Source organism: Diceros bicornis, chromosome 6 (assembly GCF_020826845.1).
Source record: "Diceros bicornis minor isolate mBicDic1 chromosome 6, mDicBic1.mat.cur, whole genome shotgun sequence".
Classification (NCBI taxonomy): domain Eukaryota; kingdom Metazoa; phylum Chordata; class Mammalia; order Perissodactyla; family Rhinocerotidae; genus Diceros; species Diceros bicornis.
Genome location: NC_080745.1, coordinates 21,340,264 through 21,356,903, shown reverse-complemented (window position 1 = coordinate 21,356,903; position 16,640 = coordinate 21,340,264). Strand labels below are relative to the sequence as shown.

Sequence of the window (16,640 nt, the reverse complement as noted above, 5' to 3'; positions counted from 1 at the left end):
GATTAGCACAGATGTTAGCTCAGGGCTGATCTCCCTCACAAAAAAATAAAATAAATTAAAAAAAAAGTAGAAATCTGCTTTATAGCCAATTTGCCAAGGACTTCAACAACCAGTCTAATCACTCATCAAGAATAAGAAATCAGAGCAGCATTTCATGTAACATTCTTGTTGGTTAGTTGTTATTAGGTTGATGAAATAAAATTAAAACCCAGAACTCCACTTATCATAAGTGCGAGAGAAAGGAAGAAAAATGAATAGCTATTATATAACAGCCCTCAAAACCTTTCTTCTCAGGGATTGTAATTCAACCTTAGATCAGTATTCCACACTTTAATTATTCTGATACTCTGTCTAGATACAATCAGCATTAAGGTCTATTGTTTTATTTTTCTTTAAATTTACTCACTTTCTAAAAATGTAGTCTCATCCCAAGTAATTCTTGAAATAACTGGTGTTAATTATATATTTCTAACATACAATAAAATAATACATAACTAAAATTCTAAATGTTCACCCTAAATCTAGAATCATCTCAAGCCATTAGCAATATTACATAATCTACAGTGACTAATGTACCTACATCTTAAAACAACTGTTTCAAAGGTACTGTTACAATGTGAATAAACTGGAAAAGTTTCCACGCTTTACCTACGCCATCCATAAAAAATTCAGAAACTCAATACATGGGTTCAACACACAAATTTTATTACCAGTACTCAGTGGGGAAAAAACAAAGCTTCGGATTGCTACTTTTGTTTTTTCTTAGTCCATCCACTTTTCTTCTGTCCTTTCTTTTTCTTCTTAATGAGAACAGCTTTTTCTCCAATAAATAAACTTTTAGAATGTCCTACGTTTTTTGAGGCAAAATTAGGTCCCTGCTTAGGTTTAGTGACATTCTTCAAATTGGGAGTTGAATTTTGTTTTAATTTTTCTTTATTAACAGAACGCATGACTCTGAGTTTTCTTCCCATCAGTTCAGAATTATTTAATTTCAGAGCAAGATGAACAGCATCTGTATTCTGCAATAAAAATCAATGTTAATTTCCACCAGAAACTTATTCGGAAAGAAACTAGTAAAATTGCAACTTTAATGGATTAGAAGTATTTTCAGGCTTGCATATAGAAACCCTTCCCATTTTCACATCCAAAAAGTGCATTCCCAAGAGTTTCAGCAGCTGTGTTTGTAGTCTCGTTTTAATCATGCTCCTCAGAAGTTTTTCCCCAGGAAGCATTCAAGCTGCCTTGTCAAATAATCGGATAAGTGAAAATCTAACAGCCTTCATTTTCTCATTGTAAAATGAAGTTTCAACTAAACTAGTCATATGCAATCTTTTAAACCCATGAACCTCCTTACAAGGGTCTTTCTGCAAAAGCCCCCCTGCATTAGTTGACCTGAGAGCAGGGAACTCTCTATGACAGTCCCTGAGATGTTGGACTAGATGTCTTGTAGGGTTCTGTTTAGATCCAAAATTCTCTTATTCTTTTATTCTAATATAGAACTACTAAATGCTAACAATCCCAAATGTTCATAAGATGTTTGTTAAAGGACTTTACAAACTTAGCAATAGTCAGAAGACAATAGAAAAACACTAAGATCACTACAATACAGTAATGAGGGAAACATAAGGCTGTGGCAACCTTTCTTAAAAGCTATCTGGTAATACATATCAGGAGTCTTAAAAATGGTCACATGTCTTGACCTAGTTAGTAATTGCCCACTGGGAATCTATCTCCTGAGGAAGTAATCCAAAAATGCAGGCAAACATTTGAAGAAAAAAACATAACCACTCCAATTTCATTATTACAGGGAAAAACAGAGAACACTGCAATGTGCAACATTTGGGAAACATAAGGGAAAAGACAGAATAAATTATATCACTCACTGGAACATGCTTACACAATAGAAAACAACATAAAGCACGCTGCAAAATTTTATGTTCACGGATTAAAGTTCAACTATAAAAAAGGCAGCCCAGGAGAAAACTGAAAGGAAATGTATTAATGGGTTGTTGTGGAGGGATGAGAAACTTAACTGCCATCAGATATGTATATTCTAATAATGTTAGGCATGAAACACTGGTTAATATTTAGTTAACTAAATATAACCAATTTTGTACAGACTAAAATTTTCTTCTACCTGAGTGAACAGTCAATTCTTTTCTCAGTTTTACAGAAGGTGGAGATTCACAGAGTTAATACCTTTCATATCCAACATCTAAAACATTATTTAATAGCATTTTTATGGAGAAAGAGGGAACTAGAACATCTTTTGGTTAGCTGCTATTAAAGGAACAGTACCCTTATGGCAGGTTATGAATTTAGATTTCTTAAGATGGATCTTGAGGGTGAAAGTGACAGTTATGTCTGAATGATGCAACAGCAGTGACAACTCTTCCCAGCACATTTCAAAGGACAGTGACAAGGCATTAGTCTCCCATACCTCAAACAGCACATAGCCAAACCCTCTGCCGACTCCTGTAACTTGGTCTCTCACAATCCTTACAGCCACAATACTCCCACAGTCCAAAAAGTGTTTCTCAACTGCAGATTCTTCAACTTCTAAAAACAAATCCAACCAAAGTAAAGACTTGCAATTGCCTTAGAAAGCTGGAGATGTTTAATAATATAGCAAGTTAAGCATAGCCCCATGAGAATTAGTCCAAGTTACATTCCACTCTTTCTAAAGTTAGTCTTAAAGCAAAACATAAAGTTACTACTCAGCTGTTATTTTAACAATAAACAGGTACTTAAAATTTGTTTAAACAAACTTACTGTATGGGAGATTCCCCACAAATACTGATCTCTTGTCCCTCTGAAACACAAAGAGTGTTAATAAAAATCACCCACGGGAGCAGGAAATGTAAGTCATCCTAAAATCTACCCTTTTCCTCACCCCATGTATCTGACGGGTCTCCATCTCCTGATTTAACCACACACCAGTCCCATGTTTGATTGTTTCTTCCATTTTCCCTGCTGGAATGTGAATGAGCACCGGACGAGGGGGTGATTTTTTGTTCACAGCTAGCACTGACACATGGCAGTGCTCAAGAAAGACAGGCTATATTGGGGGTGAGCAAAAGTTTTCTGTAAAGGGCCAGGTAGCAAATATTTTAGGCTTTGCGGGCCATGTGGTCTCTGTTGTAACTACTCATCTCTGCCGTTATAGTACAATATGTAATACGTAACCTAATGGGTGTGGCTGTATGCTAATAAAACTTTATGAAAAAAACAGGTGGGAGGTGGATTTGGCCCTCGTGCCATTTTGCTGACCCTGGGCTAGGTCCACAATCAAAGCCAGGGATGTCAACCAGGCCTCTGTCATTGCTCAGTTAGGTCACTCTGACAACGACAGTAATGCACTGTTGCTGTGGTGAGTTCTTTTTTTTTTTTTTAATTTTATTTATTTTCCCCCCAAAGCCCCAGTAGATAGTTGTATGTCATAGCTGCACATCCTTCTAGTTGCTGTATGTGGGATGCGGCCTCAGCATGGCCGGAGAAGTGGTGCGTCGGTGCGCGCCCGGGATCCAAACCCGGGCCACCAGCAGCGGAGCGCGCGCACTTAACCACTAAGCCACGGGGCTGGCCCTGTGGTGAGTTCTTACAACCCATCCCTCATTCATTTCGAGAGACTTTTGTAAAATGCAAATCTGGTCACATCACTCCTGTGTTTCAACCGGTGGAACAGCTCCTGGACAAAATCCAGGCTCTTCAACATGGCAGACCAGCGTCTTCATAATTGGAACTCTATTTCTCCAACAGCAACTCTCACTGCTGCCTCTCCTCACACGCTACCTACTAATAACTATATTAAGCTCTTGCTATTCCCTGAGCAAATTAAGTTTTGGTCCCCACCACTTATATTGTTTTTCCTGCCAGGATATCCTCATCCTCTTAAAAAAAATTTTTTTTTGCCTAGATAACATGGACTCATCTTCCAAGATTTATATAACACCTGTTCTCCTGGAAACCCTCCTTTGTCCCTTCTTGCCGGCACCTCCCCAAGCCAAATGCCCCATTCCTGAGCTGACAAAGCATCGTCTGCATTTATGACAATATTTATCATAAAATAGTGCCATGATCAGCCCATCTGCTCCTCTTCATATTTATACAGTGAACTCCTAGAGAATTGAGACTATATCTTAGCACTGTACACCTGACAGAGTAGGAACTCAAAAACTATTTAATGAATAATTTAACTTTCTAGATCTCAGTCTATAAAATAAGGTGTTTGTGTGGATGATCTCTAACATATCTTCCAGCCTAACTCTCTCTGATTATTCAATTTAATGGTGGGGGTAGGCGGACCACGTTCTTGATGCTAATGTGGACTCAAGTCCATTCGCATCATTCTAGGCACCAATGCTGTGACCACAGAGGGTACAGGATGTTTCCTTCTGTGCTTCCCTCATGCTCACTGCTGATTCCACTCCTCTCCCAGCAAAAACTCAGAAGAAAACATTTCTCTCTACAAGACTCTGGTTAAGTTCTTTAAACAATTCATGTACTACTTACAGATGAGGTCTCTGATGCAAGATCAACTCTAATACGAAATCCATCAGCAATTTGGGCCCCATTTCTGTATTATAAATACGAAGGAAAATGGCTGTTAAAAATGAGCACAGAGTTACTATAACATTTGCTCTCAAGTGAAACCAAGAATAAAACATGAAGTCATACATACTTAAATACAGTAATTCTGTTCAAACCTCAAAAAGATAAAATTACCTTTTCAGTGCTTTTGTAGCAGCACTCTCATCCTTAAACACAACATAAGCATTAATATTTTTCTGATTGGGATGAATTTTACGTCTGCACAAAAAACAAAAAAAAAAGACAGTGTAAAATTATTTAATCTCAAAGTCACTAAAATAAATACAGCTTATTTTCTACTCTCAATCAACACATATGACAAGAATTCCTGGGAGAAGTTTCGTCTCTTTTAATACGTATTTAGTAATAACTCAAAAAATAACACACAACTTACAGAGATACTGGCAAAAACATGTAACCCATGCCTTCTTACTAGTCATCACTGGGAGAGGTCCAGCCATGTGTGACCACCCATGCAATGCCACAAGGCTAGAAACTACAATCTTAGCTGCACCTCTGTATCTAACACACATATCATCCGATGGGAAAGACAACTTAATTTTTCCTTTTTACTGTAAAATAAAAACTACACAAACATGTTGAGCTTAGTGAATTATTAACAGGTCAACTCCCTTGCAGCCACCACCCACCCCAGAAGCCTCTCTGTGGCCTTCCCAATTGCAGTCCCTCCTCCCCTCTAAAGGTAACCATCATCCCCACTTTTAGAGAAACCACTTTATGCGTGTCTACATGGTTTTACCACCGAAGCGTCTATTCCTACACCTTATACTTTGGTCTTGTCCATTTTTCCACTTGAAAAGTTTTTTGAGTCTTGTTTAATCTACAGGATTCCCCCTATATCTCTCCTGTTATCTTACTGTTTGACCTACAGAATTTCCCAGAGCCCGGATTTTGCTGATTATAAGCTCACAGTGCAGTTCAACATGTACCTCTGACTCTATATTTCTTGCAAATTGGCAGCTGGATACAAATCTGAGTCTCAGTGGACTCAGATTTGACCCCTTTGTCAAGACTGTAGGTAGTGCTGTGTTCTTTCAATGGGAGGCATGTTATGACTAGTTCTCACTCTTTTTTAATGACTGCAGCTGTCACTGCTCAATGCCTAAACCCATTAGTTCACTAGGTTTGCAAAATGGTGATATAATTTAGATGTGACCAATCACAAATAGGACCTAGTAATGACTACAGATCCTTCCCTGAAGACATTACCCTATTGTTTTCAAGTAACAAAAACATTAACGAACAAATGAGTATCGTAAAGAAAGGTATTAGAAAATAATTTCAGGGCATGGTTCATGGCATTCTCTAATACTACTATACTATCTAATAGTTTTATATTGATAAAATTAGCTATTATTTATTGAATGCCTAATACACACCAGCACTGGGTTAGACATTTTATGTATTTCATTTAATCTCTCACCTCCGACATGGGTGTTAGTTTTCTGATTTTTATGGATGAGAAAGCTGAGACTTGGAGAAGTACCTGACCACAATCATAAGGTAACAAGCAGCCACTCTAGCACTTACACCAAGTCTAGCTGACTCCAGAGCCCCTATTCTTTCCATGGAACACACAGCTGCTGACAACATCCAAATCCAACATATCCTGGCGCAACCCTGAGTGTCTTAATTTTTGTGTCTCCCCTAAATTCCTTTGTTGAAATCCATTAATGCCCAATGTAATGGTAAGAGGAGGTGAGGCCTTTGGGAGATGTTTAGGTCATGAGGGTGGAGTCCTCATAAATAGGATTAGTGCTCTTATAAAAGAGGCCCCACAGAGCTCCCAGTCTCTCCTGCCACGTGAGGACACAGCAAGAAGGTGCTGGCTATGAATTAGGAAGCCAGCTCTCACCAGAACGCAACCATGTTAGTACCCTCATTTTGGACTTCCCAGCCTCCGGACACTCATCTTGGACTTCCCAGCCTCCAAAACTGTGAGAAATAAATTTCTGTTGTTTATAAGCCTTCTAATCTCCAGTATTTTGTTATAGCAGCCCAAACGGACTAACATAAGCCCCAAGACAACATAAATGGAAAGTGACTTTAAAAAAAATCTTAATAATTTTATTATACTCTGTTACTCTGAGAAAATATCTCCTTGCCTCAGGGGATACAAAGTGTAAGCATGTAACTCTGCCCCTTTCTACCTGGCAAGAACATGCCTTGCATCAAGCTTGATGGATGATTTTTAACAACTAATGACATCTAGACATCTCGGTGTTAATGACATCTAGACATCTAGAGTTCTGCTTCCACCTAGGAAAAGAAGAGAACCACCGAAGCTAGTGTGGGGAAGGGACAAAGCCCCATCTGGATTCTTCTCCCTATGGAGGAAAAGGCTAAGCTGCAGGGGCAGTAAACCCTGTCACCCCCAGGGCACAGGGAAGATCTCTTGTGGCCAGAGGAAAGGAGGCCTCCTACCACTGGGCAAGGGTTGGGAAATGTTCTCTGGCACAAGACCCACCAAAGGCACAAGGCGGAGTTTGGCTGCCACAGGAACAAAGGCCAATCAGGCACACTTCTGAGATGTAGATATACTGGGCCTGCCTGTGTCTAAGGCTGGACCAGGACAACAGAGAACCACATCGCCCCCTACTAGACCACCAAACAACAGCACTCTCTAAACTGGATCTTCAATAAAATTTAAAACTTCTGTGCTCTTCAATCCCACACCTCCAGGTACTTTCTCAGGAGAAATGACTGTATGCAAATGTTTTTAGTACCGTTATTCATGATAGCCCCAAACCTGAAATAACCTGAATGTTCATCAACTGGTGAGTGGATAAACAAAATTTGATACTTCTATGCAATGGAATACTACTGGGCAATAAAAAAGAATATAAGTCCCTGAGCATCCAACAATTTGGATGAATCTCAAAATCATCAAGCTGAGCAAAAGAAGTCAGACAAAAGTACATCCTGTCTGATGAGTCCATTTACACAAAATTCTAGAAAATGCAAACTACCAACAGAGATAAGAAGCAGGCCAGTGGTCACCTGGAGACGGGCAGGGATGATGAAATGGGGGGTGATGAAGCATTCAGCATCTTGACTGTGGCCATGATTTCACGAGTGCATACATAAGTTAAAATCATAAAACTGTACACTTCAAATATGTATGGCTTATTGAAGGTAACTTATACTTTAATAAAGCAGAAAAAAAGGTTAAAAAATTTTCGATCATATGAAAAAGCAAAAAAGTTTTACACGGCAAATTCCCCCATAGCAGAGCAAAAATGCAAATGACAAATAGGGAAAAATATCTGTAACTCAAAATCACACAAGGCTAATTTCCTTAACTCCTACAATTCAACAGAAAAAAAAAAAGTGGGCAAATGACAGTAACAATTCAGATGAAAGGAAAAAAAAACTCTTGAATATACGAAAAGATGCTTACTCATAAGAGAAATGCAAATTAGAAATACCATTTTCCCCTATCAGGTTGCCAATGATCAGAAAGCTCAAAAACATACTGTTGGTAAAGGTGTGGGAATATAAATAGGTTACTATCTCTATGGGATAGCAGTCAAAATCACAAATGCAAAGACTCTCTTGACCAAGCAATTCCACTACTAGATGTTTATCCCACAGATAAATTCACACATGTACAAAATTACATAAGTACAAGGTCATACACTCCAGCATTATTTGTAATGGCCACCAGACTGGAAAAAAACCTAAATGTCCATCAATGGAGGGTTTGTTAAAACATATTATGGTATACCTTACAGAATACCAAGATGCTCTGAAAAAGAACGGGGAAGCAATTTTTACACTGATATAAACAGATCTCCAAGTTAACAGTAAGTGGAAAAAAGGAAGATGTGGAGTAGTAAATATGCTGAATACCACTGCCTCAAAAACTTATGTGTGGAGGGGTAGAACATGTAGGTGTATCAACTGTAAATGCATAAAATGTCTCTAAAAGGTTATACAAGAAAGTAAAAACAGCAGTTGCCTGAGGCAGGGAATTGGCTGACTAGGAACAAGTTGTAGGAAAGAAACTTTTCACTGCATACCCTTTTAGACTTTAACTATTTGCTTCATTACTTATTCAAATAATTAGATTAAAAAAATTTTTTTAATTCGGGGTGTGGCAGAGCTGATGGCAATCATAGCGAGCAAACTCCATTTTTCTGGCACCAAAACTCCTCAGTACTATTACATACTCCTATCAGAACCTTTGTTTCTGCTGAAATTTAGGCCCCTGGGTTTCAGCCTCATACAGAAATAAGTTTGTATGGCCCAAAGAAGAAGGGTTGTATCTTACCACATTTTCCATTCCCCACAGCATCTGAACAATGCCTTGCAGCCTTGCAGATAGGAGGACTTACATGTTTGGTTACCTCACCAAATGTTATTATGGTCAGTAACACATATTAACACATATTTCTCAAGTGTTAACTATACACCTGGAGCTGTGATGGTTATGGGAAAAAACTGTCAAAGAACTGGTCTGCCAAATAATTCCAAAATAGGAATGAATGTAGAAATGAACTCGCCAAGATGTCCAAAGGGACTGTTGCAATTCAAAAATCTTGATATAACAGGATTCCCAGAAATGTTTTTAAAGTACATTATCATATTTTAACTAATATAACTATATTTATATAGAGTTAAATATATTTAAATCTATATATCTATTTTATATATATACATCTAATACATATGTAATATATACATTTCTGCTTGTAAAATCCATCATTTCCTGTGTCAGTAAGGAAGAAAAAAACCCCCATGATTGGGAGACTAATAGGAAACCCTGCATAAAACTGAAGGTAGGGACCGGCCCCGTGGCTTAGCAGTTAAGTGAGCACGCTCTGCTACCGGTGGCCCGGGTTTGGATCCCGGGCACGCACTGACGCACCGATGCACTGCTGGTCTGGCCATGCTGAGGCGGTGTCCCACATACAGCAACTAGAAGGATGTGCAACTATGACATACAACTATCTACTGGGGCTTTGGGGAGACAAAGAAAAAAAAAAAAAAAAAAAAACTGAAGGTAAATGAAAAATAAAGGTCATACACCTTAAACTTACATAATGTTATATGTCGATCATATTTCAATTAAAAAAAAAAGAGAAATAAAGAGAAAGGAAACTTGCATGTCTCATCCTTGGCACTAGGTGGAAAAGTGGGAAAATCCCCTGAGAATTTGAACCATAAGTCACACTACCAGTATGGTTCCCAAACCCTCAGAGAACTTAAAGTGGTCTTGGGCCAGCAGTGACAAATTTATATGCTATTACAGACACAGGGAAACAGTGAAGCATAATGTATTATTCCAATATGAAAATCTATGAAGTGATCTCAATTTTAACGAAAAATGGAAGAGAGTTTAAGATTACTCCCTTTCTCTAATTATAAACTTACTTTATTGCTGCCAACTTTTTGGACAGAGTTCCCTCTGCTGGAATCTTTTAAGAGGAAAAAAAGTATTAAAGAAAATTCATTATTTGAAATATTACTTTAAGTTAATTATATTTTAATTAATTGAATTTTAAACATCTAACTCTGATATGATGTGATTAAAAACATTCTACAGAAATACTGAATCAGAAAACAACTGTCCTAATGTTATGTGAACGGGACCTGGTGGCTTAGGACAAAAATTTCCATTGACAGTACCATATTTAGATTTAACAGGCAGTGACTCTCAACCTAAATGGAAGTAAACATACTTGTGCCCTCAAACTGTGTCAGATGACTTGAAGGACTGGGTCTCTGGTCATGAAGGGACACTGATATTGAAGATGCATGTGAAAAATGTAAGGAAAACTGTTCTATAAAATGAGTATGGAAAAAAGCAATATTTCTAAATTAATATTTTATTGTATATCCTATGTGATTTTAAACGTCTAACTAAATTTATAAATAATATAATAAGACATATTACTTCATCCATATCTCTTAAGAGTTTATACATGCCAGCTGGCAAAAAAGACAACTGTGGTATCTTTAATTGGGCAAATAAAGGGATCCCCTGTATACTCAGGTTCACTTTATTTTCAGTCGTATTACCATTTTTGCCTATGCAATTGACACAACGAACAAAAGTCACCCATCTACCCTCCAAAATACATTGTTGGCCTTAATAACAAGGATATCATTTTAATATGTGAACCCATTAAATTACTTAACAAAGTCCAAGAGTCAGCAATAGATACTAAGAGCAACTCTTCCCTTGGGCTAGATTTGAACCTGTTGATTTAGAAGGTTAAAGCAAGTGCTCCTCCATCTCATTAATACCAACACATTAATAAGTCTGATTTAAATGCAATATGTTTTAAGATTATATAATTTTAAGGAGAAAACATACCAGAGAACGAAATCGTACAGATTCTATTTGTCCATACTCTTTAAAAAATGACTTCAGCTTCTAAAATAAAAAAATATATATATATACTTCAGTCCACTTTCATAACAACAAATAAGTGCTACAAAAAGGATTTAAGTAAAACTGTCTGATAATCTTTTACCACCAGGTTTTATTTTAAGAACACTTCAGGAAAAGGAGGTGACTATTCAGTTGGAAGACAAAAATCTTTTAATGAAACTTCTATAAAAAGAATACACAATTCAAGTTACTTTAGTACCCATAAGATAGACAACATTTTTGTCTTTCAAGCTTTTATAATCTTGACCGCATGTAAACTCAGATTCTATATTCCATTCTCTCATCTTTTCACATTGGCTTAAAGCAGAAATGAATTCTAAGGATGCTTATGTCACTATGAGAAATTCCCCAACTGTCTAGAATTAGGACCATCAGGTTAAAGAAAAATCTAGAGGATGAATTTTATACATTATTCTTATGGCTGGCTCAGCAAGTGAAGAATGTGTATGTTTTACAACTAGGACAATAATTCTTATAACCAATTCTAATTCAAAACTAACTTATTGAATGTGCAAGGCACCATACACACTCCCCTCCCTTGAGCCTCGTATAAAATCTAATAGGAGGATCAAAAACCAAAACAATGCTCCAAAGCAAAATGTGTTATTGTTCTACAAAATAATCACAAATCAAATCCTAGCAGACAAAAGAGTAAGGGGGAAAGGGAAAAACCAGGAACTAAGTTTTTTGTACTGTTTGTTTTTAAGGAAGTGAAATATAAATTGTCCTTCAAAAGATGAGCAGGATTTTGACCCAAGGGACCGCCAACAGTCTTACTATGACATGAACACACAGAAAGTTACAGGCATGTTTTTGGTTTAATGAACCTCACATAATGGAAGAAACTTGAGATGTATTCATTCAGATGACAAATATTTATCAAGCCTCCACTATATTCAAGGCACTGTTTCAAGCGCTAGGGATAGGGCAGTGAAGAAAAGAGATCAATATCCCTGCACACGTGGATCTTAAGCTCTAGTGGTATGTAATATGAGATATGGCTGGAAGGGAAAAAAAAAAAACAATAGACAGGAGGCCACTGCAATAGTTCAAGTAAAATTTGCAAAAGGCTGAATCAGGGCAGTGAGTATGGCAATGGAAAGGAGGGGGTGGATACTAGAATCAATCTACAGAAGGATTTAGGTAGTCATTATAATGAAGTTATATACTAATGACTTATTAATGACATGCTTTTTGGTAAAGGAACAGTAAACAAAGTTATGAATTATTAACTTCTCTGAATCTCTACAATATACAGATTACACACTCACCTTCTTATTACATGTGACAGGCAAATTCCCAACAAACACAGTTCTCTCATTCTTTAATCTCTCTTCTTCTTGGTTGGTTTCAATTTTCTTTCTTTGATGTACTACTGTGTGATCCACATCATCAAGTACTTTTTTATCTGCTACTTTAACGCCACATTGAGAATTTTTCCTTTTCTGCCCTTGCTTCTGGTGAATTTCTTCTTCTAAATCAGCACGTGCTAGAGCGTTTTCTCTTTTTAAGGCCAAAAAAAAAAAAAAAAGAAAGAAAGAAGCGTCATGGAAGTTGGGTCTAGTATTTAACAAAGCACAGTGATTAGAAATTTTCCCACGTACTTTTGGTTTTCCTAAATAAAAACTTACCATTCACAAATGTATCTAAATTTTAAAAACAGCATTATCAAAAAGTAACTAGTATCTTTAGAAAACTCAAGAATTAGAAAAAGTTAAGCTCAATTTTTGAAGACATGTTAAAACTGCCAGGTAATAGCAAAGCAACAAAAGTTCATTTAAACAAAAGTTAGTTCATTCAAAGCTCTTGGAGATTTAGTCTACACTCCACCAGTGCCTAATTGCATTCTCTGCTCTAGAACTCTAGGGGTACTGTAGCACTCCCAGGGGGTCTATAAAGGTTAATATGCCTGCAAAACAATATGGCCAATAGGAAAAAACCAGATTTCCTACTTATAGTAGTTCTGTAATATTTAAAGGACTGCCTGTCAAAAGTAAATTATGAAATGGCAAATACAATATAAAGTATTGGTGCACATGGATAAGTGAGGTCTGAGCATCAGTCCAAGAAGAGAACTGGTCCAGGAGCTTACGGAGTGAGGAGAGAGAATGGGTAGTAGGAGTCATAAAAATGATTCATTCATTTAGTAAATATTTACTGGGTTCTTACTCAGTTCTAGCCTCTGGGGAGACAAAGATAAAGAGAGTATTAAAGGCCTTTCAATAGTCTCGTCTCTGAAGAGATATGCAAAGTTCACAAAATGGTAACACATGGTGTAGAAATATAAATTTAATAAATATAAATAAATATAAGTTATAAAATGGTAATACATGGTGTACAAACATAAAACAAACAAGACAGGCTTCTCAGAGGAGAAATGGGCAGCATCTGGTACATCCTCAGTCCTCAGTAAATGCTGACCATTAATATTCCTCCAACAGACCATAAGCTCCACTTGGTTTCCTATGGCATATAAAGTACCTAGTGGGAGTAAAAGGAAATGAGACAGTATGGTAAGGTGGGACCCAGGTCAAGAAGGACCATGTCTGTTATGCTTAGATTCTATCCCACAAAAGATGGAGAACCACTGAAGATTTTCAAAAGTCCTAAAGAAGATCATTTGGGCAGCAAAGAGGAAGATAATTAGGAAGGAGACAAGGCTGGATAACGGAGACCAGTAAGGAGACAGTGACAACTGCATGTATCTGAGAAGACAACACACCACCCAAAGCAAAGGAGGGGGTGGAAAAGGGAAGACAAATTAAAGAGATAATTAAAAGACAGCATCATCAGAACTTGGCAACTGATTAGATACACAGGGAAAAGAAAGAGTGTAAGATGACCCCAAGTCACTGGCTCAGGAAACTGAAAGGCTGATGTTAACACTCATGCAGAGAACAGGTGTGATAAGGAGAATGAGCTCAGTTTGAATCATTCTGAATTTGAAGTGTATATGAAGCATACGTAGGCAAACAGATATACAGGTCTAGAGATCAAGAGAGAGATCAGAATGATGGAGCCACGGGTACAAATGAGATTGCCCAGAACAAAGGGTGAAAAAAGGTCATGAGAAGATGATTGAGAACAGAATCCTAAGGAAAATCAACATTTAAGGAGCAGTCAGGAGAAAAGGTAGCCATAATAACACTGAGAAGGAACAGACAAGAGGAGAATCAAAAGAGATTGCTATCAAAGAATCGAATAGCTTCGAGAAGAAAAGCAGCCATGTGAGAGTAACAGAGAAGACTTCTAAGACAAAGACTGTACTGCCTATTAAACATGGCAACTAGGTCAGCATGGCTTCACTGAGCACTGTTTCAGAAGTATGGTCAGATCAAACAAAAACAAACACAACAAACAAACAACCAGACTGCAAGTGTGTGGAAGAGAAAATAGATCAAGAAAAAGAAGAGAGCACAAGCATAGACTTATTTTTCCAAAAGCCTGACAATGAAGGGAAGGATTGAGAGAATGGTAGCAAATAGGGACGCATGACTGTAGACAGGGTTTTGTTTTTGTAGTATTTCTTTCTTTAACATGAAAATCTTGAGCACATGTACATGGTGGACAGATCAAAGATGTAGGAAAGACTGGAAGATGGATATATCTGATGCATAATCCCCAAGGAGGCAGAAGAAGAGGCACGCAGTATACACAGCACAGGTGATTGAATTAGTCTTGGACAAGAAGGAAGACACCTTTCTCTGAGAGAAAGAGAAAAATTAAGGATGTGCATAGATACATTAAGTAGGAGGACAAAATGTAGCAGCTCACAACTATCAGCAATTAATAGCTCTCTGAATCAGGATCACCTGTTGAGAGAGAAAAAATAAAGGGCTTGAAGAGAGTGGCTTGACAGACTGAGGAAAGTTAACTAGGAATTTGTGATGGCACTTCTATTTGGATCTTGATTCAAATAATCTGTAAAAAAAATCTTAAGCTAATGGGGGAAATCTGATCTCTGAGTAAGCTTAACAAAACCAAACTCATCTTTTATATACATACTGAAGCATTTACAGATGAAACATAAGTCTTAGGTTTGCTTCCTAATAATGGGGATACGAACGGGGTCAAGATGAAAAAAGATGAGCCAAGTATTAATAATTGTCGATGCTGGGTACCTGGGGGTTCCTTATCCTCTTCAACCTTTGAAGAATATGTATAAGATTTACCATAATAAAATTTTTTATTAAAACTATGAAATGAGAAAAACATGAAGATGAATATTGCAGGTATAAGAATCTCAATTTCTTTAGCATCTAATTTGTTTAACATCAACTATGAGAATTTTACCAACCTGTTTGCCAACTTTTTGTCTGCATCAGAAAGTTTCTTCGTCACTTTCTTTTTTTTTGCAGGTTCTTGCAAGAGTGGTCTTTGAATTTGGGATGTAATTTCTTCCTCCTCATTCTGTTTCCTTTTTTTGGTGGTTTCCTTTGAAAAGTTTGAAGTTATGTTTGAGACTTCATCCTTTTTAATAACTGACTGGTCTTTCTAAATTAGCATTTTTTCTCTCTCACTTGTATGTCCAGTAACGAAAGGTTACTTAAAATTAATCCTATCTGCCCCACTTTAGAAATCATGCCCCGCGTGGTAGACTGCTTGTTTTAAAGCTGTCCCAATGGGCCATTCGGAATAGAACCCAGTGACTCACTTTAGGCACAGGCACGTACACAGGAGGAAGCTGAGGCTCAGAAGAGTTGAAGAGGGACGCCAGGCGACCTGCGCTGCCTCTGGAGGGGCGCTTGCCGTGGAACAAGCTATTGGCGACTTGTCCAACCAGGTAGTCTCCGGTCAGACTCGCACGAACGCCGCCGTCGGGGTTCTCTCTAGATACGACGCCAGAGACTCAGCGACTCCACGCCTCGTCACACCCCACCGCTTCGCCCTCCCGAGCTCCCGAACGCACAGTCCTGCCCAGGGAGACAGGCCACGCGCCACTCACCCCTCCTCGGCACTATTCTTTTTCTTCCGTTTGTTCTTCCCTTCCAGAGCCATGCTTATTCCACCGCCTCTGGAGAAGCAGTGGCACGTCAGCCCGCACTTCCGGGTCAGGCTACTTCCGCTCTGGGAACCACGCCCCTTCCGCTCCGGCGGCGGCGCTGGGGGTGGGAGACACCTGGCGGACCCTGCGAGTCTTGGGGCTTCAGTTGGTACTGCACCTCATTCTGTTTGAGAGAAACCTGGTCTTGGGAGTGAGGGGATCTTTCTAGAGTAGCTGAGGCCTGAAGTATGACTAAGAATCAGCCAGGCTGGGAGTGGGGTCAACCCAAGTAGAGGGAAAACATGTACGAAAACCCCTGGATTGTGGAAGAGGAAGGGAGTTTGTCGGAGATGTATGTAAACACAGTTCTAACAATTGATGAATTGGTGTGAAGGGTTACATGGGAGTTCTTTGTACTGCTCTTGCAACTTTTCTGAAATTTGACATTATTTCAAAAGAAGGTTAAAAACAAATAGAGACCACAGCTCTAACCTGCTCTGCTGGGCTATTCTACCAGGAAAAGTAGATCCTTGGCATTCAAAACTTGTATGCTGTTTTCTCGGCCTACCTTGCTAGACTCATCTCCCTCCAAATGCTTATATTTTAGCCTGCTTCTTTTCACCACTTTGTTATTCCTTCCCCCAC

General features: G+C 38.2%; 1 protein-coding gene across 1 annotated transcript; it reads right to left on the bottom strand.

Moving 5' to 3' along the window:
• Nucleotides 1-683: 683 nt before the first annotated feature.
• RBM34 (RNA binding motif protein 34) lies at nt 684-16,060 on the bottom strand. Its single transcript, XM_058542997.1, has 11 exons — nt 15,957-16,060; nt 15,666-15,840; nt 15,309-15,445; nt 12,283-12,514; nt 10,934-10,993; nt 9,988-10,031; nt 4,726-4,809; nt 4,513-4,576; nt 2,773-2,812; nt 2,441-2,559; nt 684-1,019 (listed from the first exon to the last, which is right to left on the bottom strand). Exons 1-11 carry the CDS (start codon nt 16,007-16,009, stop codon nt 747-749), a joined length of 1,281 nt encoding a protein of 426 aa, XP_058398980.1. The 5' UTR covers nt 16,010-16,060; the 3' UTR covers nt 684-746.
• Nucleotides 16,061-16,640: the final 580 nt, after the last annotated feature.